This window comes from Doryrhamphus excisus, linkage group LG14 (genome assembly GCF_037039965.1).
Source record: "Doryrhamphus excisus strain RoL-2023G ecotype Guam linkage group LG14, RoL_Dexc_Guam_v1.1, whole genome shotgun sequence".
Taxonomy (NCBI): Eukaryota; Metazoa; Chordata; class Actinopteri; order Syngnathiformes; family Syngnathidae; genus Doryrhamphus; species Doryrhamphus excisus.
In genome coordinates, this window is record NC_136370.1 from 12,947,334 (window position 1) to 12,963,979 (window position 16,646).

At 40.4% G+C, this 16,646-nt stretch overlaps 1 protein-coding gene across 3 annotated transcripts in view; it reads right to left on the reverse strand.

Moving 5' to 3' along the window:
* Positions 1 to 235: 235 nt before the first annotated feature.
* Positions 236 to 16,646, reverse strand: part of sobpa (sine oculis binding protein homolog (Drosophila) a) — a 34,714-nt gene continuing 18,303 nt past the window's right edge. Inside the window, exons 5-8 of one of the 3 annotated variants that reach the window (XM_078796053.1) lie at positions 11,037 to 11,132; positions 3,698 to 5,429; positions 3,470 to 3,628; positions 236 to 2,041 (exon numbers count right to left, since the gene is read on the reverse strand). In XM_078796053.1, coding sequence (XP_078652179.1) covers positions 3,471 to 3,628; positions 3,698 to 5,429; positions 11,037 to 11,132 — 1,986 coding nt within the window. In that variant the 3' untranslated portion in view covers positions 236 to 2,041; position 3,470. Of the gene's footprint in view, positions 2,042 to 3,469; positions 5,430 to 11,036; positions 11,133 to 16,646 lie in introns of all 3 variants that reach the window. The other 2 variants (XM_078796052.1, XM_078796054.1) reach the window with 2 other exon arrangements.

Here is a 16,646-nt window from a genome sequence, read left to right on the forward strand (position 1 = left end):
CTTTTTAAGAGGGGTATGCTGGAGCCTATCCCAGATGGCTTTGGGCGAGAGGTGGAGTACACCCTGGACTGATTGCCAGCCAATCACAGGGTACATTAGTATAAACAAACAACCATTCACGCTGACTTTCATACCTATGGACAATTTGGAAACACAAATTAACCTAACATGAATGTTTTTGGGGTGTGGGAGGAAACCGGAGTACCCGGAGAAAACCCACACACGCATACACCGTGCATTGTATAGCACATAGCACAGTTTAGAAAATGATTGTTTTCACTGTGATTGACACTGATTGGTATGTAGCCCCCTGGGGGACATGGGAGAAAATAATTTTGAGCTAACGTAATACTTTTGCAACTTATTATGACCCCAAATTTGTCCATGGACAGGAATTCATGCTCTAAGTTTCTACACTAATGACATCATTATCAGAGTCAGTGGCCATTATCAGCCGATAAACCTCAATGTTGACACAACCCTTTAACGCCTATTGTTACATACGTATATGTGACATACTGTTTGGCAAGCACTTCCACTGCTCAATGTGAAACATATATATTATTATTGCATTATCGGATAAACATTGGTGCAAAGATTCTTCAAAATAATTTCCCCCTATGTCCCCTAGGGGCACCGTAGATGGAGAGAAGTGAAATAGGGAATGAAAATGCTTTAAGTGTCAGCAAAACAAAGCGTCAGCAAGCAGGTAGGTGAGGCTTAAAGCATGACTAACAGGCAACAGACGAAGTTGAACTCTGCAATCTCCACTTATGCTTGCATCTACTGTAACTCGCCCACACATCCCACACACAAAAATACATTTAGTGCATTTTACTGGATGAAGACGAATACGACTGATGAGTGAATCTTGGGAGAGGTACGACTAAATGCTGAACAATGTTCGCCCTTGAACAACGTGTCACAAAACAATGACTTAACGATGTCACACACCATGGGCATTTATTTTAAATAAGTGCTTATTAGTTTGGCAACATAATTCTTATTTTTAACACTGGCATATGTTATATACGCATTCCCAGAGGAACAATGAACTTCAACAAAATGCCGCCAAGGTGACTGGTTTAAGTGCAACAAAATGCGATCAAAAAGGATCCATAGGAATTTATGTCACAGTCAAAAACATCTTGAAACCGAATCAAGGATGATGCTGGCTAGTGAGTTCGATTTAATTACTGGCAAATAAAGAAACAGCTTGGCAAGACCGGTGGCAACCATTTCCAAATCAATTTATCTTCAATGTGTTTATGTTTGGAGTGTGTGTTGTTTTAACAATTTCCCTTGTAGGCCCCCTGGGGATTATTTATAAAAGATGGCTTCTCTCAGCCCTGTCAGTCTCAAAGTGCCCTGTGACAGGAACATCACTGCTAATGTATTATAGAAAAAGTACTAGCCTGCAGTGGCATATTGCCATTATAAGCTGCCATGCCTTCACAGTTCTCAAACAGCAGGGGTCTGTATTACGTCTCCATATCCCACAAAGACAAAACAAATGAGAGCCACTGGCAGGGTGCACGATTCCATGGTGTATTATAGTTTGTTATCATCATAATATATTGATGATTATTCAATAGGTTAGTTATCAGAACTTCATGTGAGGTTTCCAAGTGCACTTTTTTCTGACTGAAGCGAGGGCAACATTTCTATGTTTGTGATTGGGTGAAGCGACAGTCACACCGCAGCATAGATGTCATAAGTGTTGGGCCGCAACTTCCAAACTTTGTACTATAGTGCATTCATTATACAAGAGACAATGGAGAGAGTATCTGCTTCAAATAGGAGTTACTGTACATGGGGGCAGTGTGTAGTGGGAAAAAATGGGGTTCCTGTTGTATGGGTTGACGATGAACTGGTTCATCAAATCCATCTTTCCATGAGGAAGAATGGACAGCTGGACATCTTTTCTATGATATTAATATAATTCAAAGGCGATTTGTGATGCTGGTAGATTGGACGATGGTGTGCGTGTATGCGGTGTGGGTTGTGGTGTGGATGGCACAGCGGTCCTTGGAGCATCCATCTGTGGAAGAGAGGAGAATGAGAACCAGTCAGTGGGCAACTGAAGAAAACCATCATTGCATTTTTTAAGGTTAGTCAATGATGAGATTCTGTATATGCTGTAGAACCCACTAAAAGTTGATTCCAGTCTTCTCATAGGTGGGCATTCATGACCTTGCATATTTGTGATTTAGTTTCTCTGCTTTAAAATATTAATTTCAATAGAGAGTGGCTTGACTGTGTACGCTATGCTTGTAATTGTTTCTCAAAGTGTAAAACTGAATGTAACAGTTTTTCCATTGAGGGCTTCATGCTGAAAATCAAAAGATGCCGGGGCCCACTGTGTTATTTTAAAATGTAACAAATAAAACGGCTAAAAAAAGTTTAGTGTCTAGTTTTAGACAAAGCTTTGTGTTATTATTAGTTATTTGTATCAACCTTCAGCTTCTTCTCTGTAGATTTTGCCATTTTTATTTTTTTTGGGGGGGGGTTCATTTTATTTCAACAATGTGCTGTGAACCAATAAAAAATAAACTGAGGGCCACAAATGGCACCCACGGCGCACTTTGGACATCCCTAGTATTTCTTATTATAGTATCAAAAATAGGTATTTTTAAGGGTTTTTTTCGACCCTTGCAAGGTGTCTTGGAATAACGTATGTATTTGTTACTTGTTACTTGTTACTTGTTACTTGTTACTTGTTACTTGTTACTTGTTACTTGTTACTTGTTACTTGTTACTTGTTACTTTTTACTTGTTACTTGTTACTGCGGAACCTGAAAAGGTCGCACAAAAGCTTGGATTCGGTTGCATATGATATTATGTGCGATATCAGCACATTTCAGGTGACTTGACCTTGAGCAGCTGCATGGTTCATTCATTTCTTGATGGGTAACATGTATCCAAAAATGTCTGAAATTATTGCAAAGTAGCATTAGAAAAGCTGAATAAAGGATGTGTTCAGTGCGCAGAACTCTAGTTGCGGTATATAGCACATGAAATACATTTAAGTAAACCCGCGCAATGAAATGAGTTCAAAGACTATAAAACACTCACGCAAAATATGAACACTGTCAGAGAGATAATAATTTCACAATATTGTTATTGTTGTAGTTTGAAAACAATTTTGTGGCTATTTAGCTACATGAAATTGAAACAGTACGATGCCATGTAGTCCACAATATGAACTAGTGGTGCGTGTGAAAATGAAAAATGAAGCTGCAAAGTTGCTGAAGCACAAAATTCAGGTCACTCATAAAAGTTTCGTCAATGTCTGTAGATGTAATGTCATTATGATCTGCCACCTTGTGCTGTTTTGTAGCATTAAAATAGCTGATATTAAGTAGCCCATAACAAGAGGTACAAAATGTCATAGAATAAATCTGTATGAATTAACATACACACAAATGGGTAAACACAGCTGTTTGTGGGACGAGACTGGTAAACCTACCTCATTTGTTCTGATTGCGAATTCGCAGACACCTTCTCTTCGGTGGAGGCCCAAGCTCAGGGCTGCCAGTGGCTGATAATGGTGTACTAATGGAACAGGACAGGATGGCTGTCTTCTCAGTGCCAGGCTTTGGCACAGGCTGGATAACCACGCAACCCCCTGTAGACAGTAGTGGCATGGTGTAGGGATGTTCACCCTCCTCTACATTGGAGTCAGGGTCTGGCTTACCCTCTGTTGCCTCTTCCATGTGGTCTTGCGTTGAGCCCCGCTTCACAGGTTCCCATTCTCTCACAGAACAATTGTTCTCTTTTAGAGCTTCCCGCTCCAGTTCTCCATTTGCGGGTTGCTCCTCTGGCTTTCCTTCTGTTGCGACCACATCTCTTGTTTTCTCAGAGTCAAAAGTATGAAGCGCATGCCAGCCTGTACCATTAACAATGACATTACACGGGGCAGCAGGGCTGGGTTGGATCCTTGGTGTTCTGGGACCAAGCTGCAGGGTGACGTCCTTTTCAAGACCATTCGCATTCAAAGAACAGCTTTTTTTGCAGGAAGTTGAGTCAGATATCTCCAGTGTGTCTGACTGTCTGGTTCCAAACATCTCAGTATGACTGAGAGGTCGCTGTAGTGCGGGACCTTCTCCTACATCGTGACAGCCGTTAACTTCCCTTTCCGGCCCAGCAAATGGTGATCTTGTCTCAACCTCTGCCTCTACTTTGACCTGAGCCTGAGGTGCCATCCTCTGAATGACATGCTGTTGGCATGGTTTCTGGTTCACAGTTAAATCAATGACGCCTTCCAGCAGTCCATTGTCATTGTTTGGACACATGTTTTTCATACTGTCCTCCACCTTCACAGTCATGTTCATCACCTCTAACCTGTTTCTGTCTGAGAATCCAGGAGAGAGGCACTCTACACCTCCAGGAGCTTGTCGCTGTTTGTCACGCTCTCCTACAGTAGGATTTGGAAACTGAGATGGCAGAGATGCTGAAACATCTGAAGACACAGGAACACTGTTTTCTGGTTGGTCTCGGGAAGATTTGGGTTTGAAGGGGATGGGAATCGGAATGGGAACTGGGACCGGAAGAGGTACGATGACAGGGTAAGGGACTAATAGGGTTGGTGGCGGTACTAATGGGGCTAAGGATGGAAGGCCATAATTAATCATTGGTGGCAGGGGGATGGGCCCATTGGGCATCATGTTGATAGGCGGAAAAGGGGGAAGTCCTGGCATGTGGAGACCAGGATGGGGCGGGATCATACCAGAATTTGGATTGGACGAGGGGTGCACATGAGGGGACATCATGGGTCTATGCATGGCGCCAGAAGTAGGACCAAGAGTTCGAGGTGGAGGTGGGGGACCAATCCCAGGGATGATAGGGTTTGACAGGGGACTGTTGGGTCCGCCTGGGTGGACAGACGGACGTAAAAATGGTGGGCGGATTTGCTGCATCATCTGATGTTCCATAAACAGAGGCAAAGGCATTGGTCCCCGGGGGGTCATCACCATTGGAGGGCTGCCAGGAGAAACCCCAACAGCTGGATGCAAAGAAGATATCGGAGGCGGTGGGAGTGTTGGGCTCTCATGGGATCGAGGTGTGGAGATCTTGGACGGTGAGCAAACAGCATCCGAGGACATGGTCTCAGAAGAAGTACAAGGAGCTGAGGAGTTGATGGGTCCTCCAGGTGAAGGAGCTTTATGCCGAAGGTCCGTTAAAGGCGTTCCCCAGGATTCAGGAGTGAGTAGCTGTACACCTCCACTGCATTCTGCCTTACCTTCCCCTTCAGGTCCGAGTCCTGGATTACAAAGCCCCACAGGCAGCGCTGCTTGGGTCTCCTTATAAAAGATGTCCATCTTATATTGGTTCAAGCATTTGGCACTGCAGAACTGCAGCCGTCGTTCACCAGCCCCAAAGTCCAGGTACTCCTTTGTGTGGCGGATATGCTTACACCAGTCACATACCTATATCAGAGCAAACATAGCACACAGTGGCTCAGTCGGTCTGCTTATAAAATTGGAAACAGAACACATTCTCCTTTGAGGTACCCTGAACCATCTGGAGATACACATTAAATAAAGTGTTGCTCCATTTTCATAGACAACAATTAACTTTGACTGAATGATACTCAAACCTACATATATTCATTGTGCGTATGTGTGTATTTACTACAATGTGACATGCACCGGGGTTGTACTCTTAACAATGCAAATTTACACTGTAAAACACCCAATTAAGATGATGACTGGAGAAATGTCCTCAACAAGGATAAAAACATGAGGCCCATTAGCAAGGCTTTTCACACTTTGCATCTAAGTGTGTGCTTAACTAAGTGACAATTGTCCATTGAAGCCATCCGTTTTCTTTGTCATGTGTCCTGTTCACAGACACAGTAGGAGTCTGAACCCCTCCCAGTTGACTACACTTTGGTCTACTCACTAGTCAGTCGCGGCAATGGGAATTCCCACAGTTTGAATCACTCAACTCAGCATTTAGTCTTATTCTAGTTGCCAGATGAATTGTTTCACATCCAATCGGAATCTTTTATAAATGCCAAAACTGGCCGGAAATTCAGAATGAACCAAATGTTCGCCTGACTCCACACAAGAGCTAAATTAAAAGTTATCTTTCTTGTACATAACCCCTAAAGAACCTGCTGCAGAGTGTCATCTCTGTAATACACCTTTGCGCAAACAAAACAGTGCACATTTTTCTTGTGGAAGAGAATGAATGTGACCCTGGTAGAGCAGATAGCAGTGGGCGAGCCCCAAACACAGTTTTACTTGTCAGGCCACACACAGCTCACTCTGTCAGCTCAGGGAGGAGTGGCGGGTCCTTGCTGGAGATAATTAAGGCATTAATCAGTTGTCAGACCCTTCAACGACATCCATCCATCACACACATCCTAAAGATCCCTGGGTACTGAATGTTAATAAGACGAAGGACTGGACTGGAAAAACTATTTTTTAAGCGATATATGTATAGCGACATTGTTTTAATTGGCACTATCGTCTTTGGCAGAAGCTGAAAGTGGACCTGCGTCTACTGAATAGCTTCAGTTGGTCACAATTTACAAGGCATTAAGAAGCAACTGCTTCAAAAAGGGATGCAAGTAAGGGCATAACTCTGATATATTAAGTGGTATTTTACTTAAATTTTTTTTAAGAAGCACAGACAGAGCTGGTGCCACTCAAATTCACTCTTTGCGATTTTACATTGGCTATTCAGAACTGCTTAATGCACTGATCATTACTAATTTAAAGTCAAAATAGCACCCTGATCAGTTGAATTTGATGGTAAGCCTTGGATATTTTGAATAATAAATGCGCTGAAATTTCTCTTCACTCAGAAAGACAGATGGAGAGCACTTAACAACTTTGTGCACTGTGAGTGAAATTCCACTGCAACATTACGTTAATGGAGCTGTGCTCTTCACATCCTGCACACAGATGTTTGCAGTTGAATTTAATTATGGTCATTTATTTCCACTGTGGCCGACATACAGACATCGGTGGTGCGGTTTAACCATTTGCAGTGCAGCAATTATCATGCTTTCCGCCAGTCTGTCATCACACACCAAGTCTTCATCTGTCCGCCATGTGACCTGATGTGCAGACCTACTGTAATGGAAGGCCTGTCACTTGATTTGATGATACCGACTTCAATAGATTGGATAAGAGGATTTATTTGACAACTGAAGGAGATTTCACTTGACAAATAGAACCAGAACCAACAGGTGATGAAGAGGATATTTGCACTATTTTGGGAATTTTGCCCATCATCGCAATCCTTATGTGAGACATTAACACATATGTCTTTCTCTTTTCTGTGCATTCTAAAGATATATAAGCAGCTAAAAAGATGCAGCCCAGAATGCACTTAATGAGAAACATTTCATCCAACAAGAGCCAGCAACATTCAATTATATATGTGACATTTATATTATTTATATATATTATTTATATATTAATATATATTATTTATATTTATTAATTGTTACGCTGCTTAAACTATGTTACTGGCTATTTTTTTGTTTTTGAGCTTGGAAAAGTGAGTGCTAGGTGTAGGTATTCGTTTCTATGTTGCTATGTAAAATCAATGCGCCAGAGGAAGGACGTTCGGTAATGCTTAAAAGGACAAAATACAGCAAAATACTGTATGTTATCATGGATGTACCTATTACTACACAGTTACAGCATGTATATAAAACCATAAAACCCTTTTGGAGGTTTTTGGAGGTGTTTTAATAGCGTTTTTGTGGGTGGCATAGACTACATTACTTCTTCATTTTCAATTTCATATTGTATTTAAATATTGTGTTGGACCACATTGAGTGAATTTGTGCTTGGAAAATTAAGTACAACTTTAAGCCTTTCAAGTTTATCTATCGAAGAAGATAATCAGTACATATATTCAGTATATGGAAGATACATTTATTTTCATATCTATCTGCAGACTAAATGTCATTTAAATTGAATTGGTATTCTAGTAGGGCTGCACGGCGGTCGAGTGGTTAGCGCGCAGACCTCACAGTTAGGAGACTAGGGTTCAATCCCACCCTCGGCCATCTCGGCCATCATGTTCTCCCCGTGCTTTTCTCCGGGTTCTCCGGTTTCCTCCCAAACATGCTAGGTTAATTGGCGACTCCAAATTGTCCATAGGTATGAATGTGAGTGTGAATGGTTGTTTGTCTATATGTGCCCTGTGATTGGCTGGCCACCAGTCCAGGGTGTACCCCGCCTCTCGCTCAAAGACAGCTGGGATAAGCTCCAGCAGGAAAAGCGGTAGAAAATGAATGAATGAATGAATGGTATTGTAGTACTTCTGGGCAAAAAAAACCCACAAAAATGGCCAATTCCTATTTATTTTATATATTTTTTATTTTATTTTATTTTATTTGTAGATAGATATTGATAGATATTGAAGTCAATGAATCTTCCATCTACTTCAATAGCTTCAGTCCATGAATTTGAATGGCTTTAAGTTGTACTTAATATTCCAAGCATGAACTATAATGGAGGCGGGACAGCGTCTGTTTCAAAGGGAAAATTGGAAAGACAAGACTGGTGTGTGCAGTTTATCACCCTTGCAGGGCCTTTGTGTCAGAGGTTATTCTTATTCTGATTATAGCTGTTGGTGTTGGTGTTAAGAGAGAGAAGAGTTTGCAGTTGAAAAGCCTGAAGAAACTGAGAAACTGAAAAAGCTATGCAGAGGTGATCCACACACATTCGTGATCCAGCATTCATGCACTCAAAATTTGATGCTTTTTTCGTCCAAAAAATTCTGAAAAATCACATAATTAATGTTAAGTTGGTAAAAAAAATGCATACATGTTATTCATTCATTCATTTTCTACCGCTTTTTCCTCATGAGGGTCGCGGGGGTGCTGGAGCCTATCCCAGCTGTCTTTGGGCGAGAGGCGGGGTACACCCTGGACTGGTCGCCAGCCAATCACAGGGCACATATAGACAAACAACCATTCACACTCACATTGATACCTATGGACAATTTGGAGTCATCAATTAACCTAGCATGTTTTTGGAATGTGGGAGGAAAACCCACGCATGCACGGGGAGAACATGCAAACTCCACACAGAGATGGCCGAGGGTGGAATTGAACCCTGGTCTCCTAGCTGTGAGGTCTGCGTGCTAACCACTGGACCGCCGTGCCGCCTGCATACATGTTAATGCAGGTAAAATGTGCATACATACATACTGCACATTTACCGCTGTTACGAATGTCACAATTTTTACACATTTATGTCTTCATTTATGCTTCACTGAGTGCCATCGAATAAAAAAAACAACTGTTCTTGTCACCAGAAGGATGCAAGGCAATGACTTTTCTGATATTGGCATCATCATGGAAGATGTTGTGGTACTTGAAAATTTGGATAATGTGGCCATTCTGACTTTTTTTTACACCTTGAACATCACGTCTTAAACTCCGCTTCACATTCAAGGGGATACAAAGGTTTGTAATGGAGTTGGATGCAACACAACTCTCAGGAAACAGCACAGAGTTTGAAGACAAGACTGATCCAATAAAGAGGGCTCCCTGCTGCTATGCACACAAGGCCCCAAAATAAATCATAGCCTTTAAGTTCATCAGGGAAAAACACTTGTCAGTAAATTTATGAATCTGTTTCAACAATTGTTCACTTAACATGTCATGTTGACAGGGCCAGTTTTTGTGTTCCCCTGCTCTAAATTTAAGTGAAAAACATTGAGCACTTTTAAGAATACTATTTGAAACAAGATGTCCCAATAAGGTCAGTTTTGGTATTGATTACACTATTGTATTGTTCATATCCCTCAATAAAGGTTTGGATGAAACTGTTCACTTTTATAATTGATTGGGCTAAAAACTGTTAGTGAATTGTTTCGTGATTAAGAGAGTTCATAGAAGCGTATAACACATTACAATTGCCGCTGGAATGGAATGCCAAAAAAAAAATTCTATAGTTGAATTGTTTAAAATTACATTAACTTTAATATTGAAAGAGGCATTGAACGTTTGTATTCTCGTAAGATGGTAGCTATGGAACAAGCGTGCCAAGGTTGTTGAAACCAATGCAAAGTATGAACCCTCTTCACATGGCAATGCATTAAGGCGGGGAAAAATTTCATTGACAGTATTGTGCAATTAACTAATGGATTTATTGTTGTCCTTGGACGAGGCATTTTTTTTCTGAATGAGAAATCGTGTCCCATTTTAATCATGCGGGATCTTGCGACACCCCCAGTAATAAGCGGTTCCTTGCCATTTTTCACAATGCCGGTTTACATGCTGTTTTGATCCATCGTTATTTCCTCTTAAATGTCAATATGGGATACAAATTGTACAGTTATGTGCATTTGTTTACATAATGCCACATCTTTTTAGGGACACAGGCGTTCGAAGAATGCACTGTTTTTTTTTTTACATGTCAATGCAGCAAAAACATGATGCCTAAATCACATTTAGATTTTGATGATTCATCAGTATCTCTTCCTTGGACACTTCCAAGAAACATGAGCACTGAGTAATGTTATCGATTCCGCACTTTTGCTCATGCTCGCAGTGAGAAAAATGTAAATGAATAACAATTTTAGCCTTGGAAAAAAAACAAAAAAACTTCTCAATTCACCTCGCCTCACACTGAATATGTTGCAGATGCAACAAAACAAAGTCACTTATAGTAATGAAAAATGAGAAAATGTGTGATTTACATATGAAAATCCATAAACTTGAATATGTAAATATTATGTAAACAACCATTTGGCTATAAATGTCTCTTGTGGCTCGAGTGGTTTGTGTTGAAATATTCTGTCCATGAAGATATATGGCTTCATCCTTTAAATGTAAAACATGTTGGCTTGCTTATAATTTAATATTTTGCAATATGTGCCTAAATTGCAGCGTTGCAAAATAAACCTGACTTGAGCTGACAGTATAAGTAATATCCCGAATATGACGGTGCCAGTCTTTGTTGAAGACCTGACAGAAAAGAAGAACATGAAAACATATTTGGGCAGTAAGCCGTCAAGCTTAAGCACTATCCTGGTGTTAAATGGTTTAGGGTCCTTACAAGCACATCGCTGTTTGTCTTGAAGACAAGCCTGGGCGTGTCCTGAGTAAAGCTGTGCTGGAGTAATTTCCCACCGAGGCCATCGTCGTCTCTTGCCTGGAGGGGGGGAAGAAATAATGGCTTCTTTTTATGGATGGACAAAATGAACAAGTGAACAGACGCAACAAGTAAACTCAAGAATGAAAAACAAAAGTGAGGAACAGAAATGGTGACTTTAACATGGCTAAACATTTATTGGTTTTGAAGGGAAACCAATAAAATAGCTTCTTTAAACTGCGGGAGTGAGTGTTCTTGATGTTTTTTAGCTGTCAAGTCTTCAATCCCATGCCAAATAAATAAAAATATAATGATAACAAAATGTAAATGATACCAACAAATGAAATATGAAACTCTCCTAATTTTAAATAATTTTTCATTTCATCCAGACTTCTGAGAGCAGTACACAAAGCAGAAGCTACCAGTTAAACGGACAAATTTCCATTCATATTTATTTCATTTTCACCAGAAATCCAATTCACAGTTGAGGCTAATACTTTATATCATACAGTGGTGTGAAAATGTGTTTGCTCCTTTCCTTATTTCTTATTTTTTTGCATGCATCACACTTAAATGTTTCAGATTAGCAAAAAAAAAATAAGCATTGGCAAACAACTGGAAAAAATCCTGATGATTCCCAGGAACTAAAAAAACAAAATACTCTGTGATCTGAACATCAGACCAACAGTAAAATACGGTGGTGGTAGTGTGATGGTCTGGAATTGTTTTGTTGTGATAAATGGAACCAAGAATTCTGCTGTCTACCAAAAATCCTGAAGGAGAATGTTCAGCTATCTGTTGGTGACCTCAAGCTAAAACCAACTTGGGTTCTGCAGCAGGACAATGATCCAAAACACACCAGCAAGTCCACACCTGAATCCTATTGAGATGTGGCATGACCTTAAAAAGGCGTTTCACGCTTGAAAACCCTCCAATGTGGCTGCATTACAACAATTCTGCAAAGATGAGTGGGCCAAAATTCCTCCACAGGGCTGCAAGAGACTCATTGCAATCAAAAATGCTTGATTGCAGTTGTTGCTGCTAAGGTTGTCCCAACCTTAGGGAGCAATCACTTTTTCACACAGAGCTATGTAGGTTTGGATTTTTAATAATAACAAGTTTTGTACAAAAACTCAGTTTTGTGTTGTCAGTGACTAATATTTAAATTTGTTTGATGATCTCAAACATTTAAGTGTGACAAACATGCAAAAAATAAGGAAAACACCTTTTCACACCAACGTACACATGTGGGTCCACTTGTGTAGTACTTGTGCTGAAAAATTAAAAATTCCATAATAGTTCAGAGGAAGACATGATCAGAAGTATCACAAGCCAATCCATAAAGTGTGATAACCTCATTATTTTCACATTTGACCACGCAAGAACATATTAACATGCATTACACAGAATATCATTAGTGCCGACATACCATGGCATGAAGTTGGTAATTTAAAGTTACATTTAATCTATCCATCCATGCACTTTCTGCAGTGTGTGTCCTCCTGAGGGTCACGGGTGAGCTGGAACACTGAATTTGCATTATCATTAGTGTATCATCATTTATCACTATTGTTGTACGTCGGAGGGACACTTCTGTGGGTTTTAATAAGATATAGTCCATCATCCAAGATATTGGGCTAGTCGAGAAGGTCAAATGTCACAAAGGTTTTTTTAAACCAATATTTTTCTGGAATTGGAAAGAAATATGTGTTCATGTTTCACAGTATTATTTCAAGGTATTGTGGATGATGGGCAAAATTCCCCCAAAAAGTGCAGTATTCCTGGAGTGTTTCATAGTGCTTACATGGGCAGATGCGAAGCAGGATGGAACACATACACAACAGTGGACGCCATGACAGGAGATAAAGTAACGCCGAATGATTTGTGACATCTGATTTTTTTGGCAGAGGCATTTTTATTATGCAAATATATTAACTCTTTTGAACAAATATTGTTTTGAGAAACCAAACTCTTTACTTAAGTGGCCCCACCAACTAACCGGAACTATGTTCCTCATCACCAAAATCCTCGGCTCAGGGATGAAGTGGAAGGTAAGTCACTGCTGATGCGCTACACTGCTTTTTGGGATGTCATAAACCTTATTATTCTTTCTCTTTGGGCTTTTCCCTTCAGGGGTCGCCACAGCAAATCAATCTCCTCCATCCAACCCTGTCTTCTGCATCTGTCTCTCTCACACCAACTACCCTCATGTCCTCCTTCACTACATCCATAAACCTCCTCTTTGGTCTTCCTACCTGGCAGCTCTAAATGCAGCATCCTTATACCAATATATTCACTATCTCTCCTCTGGACATGTCCGAACCATCTCAGTCTGGCCTCTCTGACTTTATCTCCAAGGTATCTCACATGTAATGTCACTCTGATGTACTCATTCCTGATCCTATCCATCCTGGTCACTCCCAATGAGAACCTCAGCATCCTCATCTCTGCTACCGCCAGTTCTGCCTCCAGTCTTTTCCTCAGTGGTACTGTCTCTAGGCCAAACAACATGGCTGGTCTCACAACAGTTTTGTATACCTTTCATTTCATTTTAGCTGGGATGTCATAAACCCTGGGAAAAAATCTAAAAAAAAAAAAAACTGTAAAAAATACGTTAATATTTTCTTTTTTATGAGCAATATTTTTGTAATAATTTTGTCATTCACAAATGTTGGGTTCCATGCATAATTCATATTTTGATCGTGTCTTTGCTTTAATTTTTTTCCACACCCAGCAATATAACCGATGCAAAATATTTACATTTGTAACATTTTCACCTTGAATGCATTCTACCTTTTGCATTCATGATGTCCCATGATACAGGTGTGACAAAGGAACAAAAATATTACATGTTATTATTGAGAGGACTTAGCCGTTTTGAGGCAAGATCATTAAGACAAATGTCCTTGTGTGTATCCTATTGTATATTGCCGCACTGCCGTAATGATACAAGCATCCTTTAATCTGTCAATCAAGCTTCATAAACAGATATTTTGCAATGTGTTAGTCAGACATAATGTGAAAAGTAATGTGGCTGGAACCATCGGCCAGGTGGGAGCTATTTTGTTACAGAGACATTACTCAAGAAGATTTTCCCAGGCATCCTTCCACATTAAATGAAAGGCATCTTCCGTGGGATAAAACAATGGTAAAAACAATTTTACAGTTGTTGGTCATTACATCTTTCAGCTGTGAGTATATTCACAGCTCATTCCTACAGCCACACCACGGTCTTTGTAGCCAAAAGGTTGACAATGCAATCACTGACATGCTTGTTTTGTTTTTATACTTTACAGTGTTCAGCTCTTTTTACAATATAACGAACGATTTGAGCTGAAGACAATAGATTTCAAGCAAAATCTGATAGTGTGGATAAAGTGAACGATGTTTCTCTGGTACACTCAGTCTTCACACACACACACATACACACACATACGCTCGTCTTATTACAAATGTTCACACAAATCTGGGCTGATTTTGGTTGTACTTGACAAGACACTCACACCATTATTCTGTCTCCAGTTTGTGCTCTGACCCTCTGGCCATGTGCCAGTTCATTTGCATATTGTACTAATGAGGTGCTGGCACTGTGAACGAGGTGTGAGGCATCCACTGGAAGCCACGCAGATATATAGTGAGATAGATAGATAGATAGACTCCACTGTCCTAAGGGGACACCACACCAGCTGTCAGTGTGCTATCTCCATCTGGGCCTGTATACATGTCCAGTGGTATGTGGCCGTCACCTGCCAACAAGCTGCATTGTCCGCTAAAAATGCTTATGGAAATCCAAAGACAAACACAGTCAAGGAAATTACTTCTTTTGTGGTCAGAAGTTTACGTACAACAAGGCTCTCACAGGGCTCATGTGTACCGTGCTGGACTTTAAGGCTACAGCAGGGGTCTCAAACATGCGGCCCGCGGGGCAAATGTGGCCCGCAGGACATTAGTTTGAGGCCGCCCCCGCCTATGAAAGTTTAATGTTAGTACGGCCCACGCAAGTTTGATATGGATGCTGTATGGTATCATGTACCCAGAAAAAATTATTACATTTGATTAATGTTCATGTTAAAGGTTAAATAACTGTTAATAGTTATCCTCCCTATCCGTGTGGAAGTGGTAAGTTTTGGGCTTTTTTAAGTTTAACGGAAATAACTTGGAGGCTACCGTTTAGGTCGCTAGCTCTCTAGTTTGCAAGTTAGCATGTGTCTCAAGACCCAGCAGTTGCGCAATATGTTGTCAATAAAAAGAGTATAAATGTGACTATAGTCGTGTTTTGTCATGTCTACAGGGCTCTAATAATGCTTTGTTCATTTTAATCTGAAAAAAATAATTTGTCTACCCACCAACTATATGTGGTTTCTTAATTTTTAATTATTTGCCGTTTTATTATTATTATATTTATTAATTACTGATTGATTGATTTTCTTTATTCTTGATTTGTTTATTTATTTTTCATCTTTGTGCAGAAAAAAAAATGAAGATATTTGAGAACAGTGAGATGTTTTATCAGAGCTTTTATTGTAGAAAATCTAAACCAAAGCAAAGTTTATTCATTTTACTGTTTTTAATAAATGCGTTTTTTGTTTTTCGCCCAGACCCTAGCTCCAGTGGCCCCCAAGTAAATTGAGTTTGAGACCCCTGGTCTACAGGTGTGTTTGTCCCATCGTGTTGACATTTCTACTTTTGTCCAGAAAGCCTTTGGCAAGTTCATGTGGGGAGTGTCAAATTTCAGTTATATAATATCAGGAATATAGTTATTCTCCTAGGCATTTTCTCAGTCCAGGGTGATATAAACCTGACTTCACTCAGCTTGTTTATATGCCAACTACAAAGTTGGTGTACCGGTGTGCACATTGTCACAACAGGTTATAGTTTTATAGATGACATTCTTTGCCTAGAAAACTTTTTGGCCCGTTGATGAGACTCCAGGTCTCAAGGAAAGAAGGATTCTGTCGTGATATATGATATCATATTACATACATCATTCATTCACACACCTTTGTTCCGTACATAACTTGTTAACATTGACAGGTAAGCTACTAAAACTGACTTTTAGGAGTTTGAGGGGAGTTACATCCTGCACTGAGCACCAGTCAGTCAGGACACTGACCAGGAATTGAGCCACAGCAAGAAAGTCAACACATGGAAGCCTATTCCACACGGCTGCCACCAAAAGACAGACGACAAACGTTCATGCACGAGCATAACGCGTAAGTGAAGATCTGACCATTTATTGAGTATATCAGTCTGCCAGTCTGTGATGTTAGCCACACAGGAGATCAGGAAGACTTGGGTTTCAATCTCCGTTTGAGCATCTCTGTGTGGACTTTGCATGTTCTCCCTGTACGTGAGTTTTCTCTGGGTACTCCGGTTTCCTCCCACATTCCAAAACCATGCTAGGTTAATTGGTGACGCCGAATTGTCCATAGGTATGAATGTGAGTGTGAATGGTTGTTTGTCTATATGTGCCCTGTGATTGGCTGGCGACCAGTCCAGTCCGAGACAACTGGGATAGGCTCCAGCATAGATTGCTAGATTGTTAGATTTCTCTAGGTAAGGATGTTATACTTC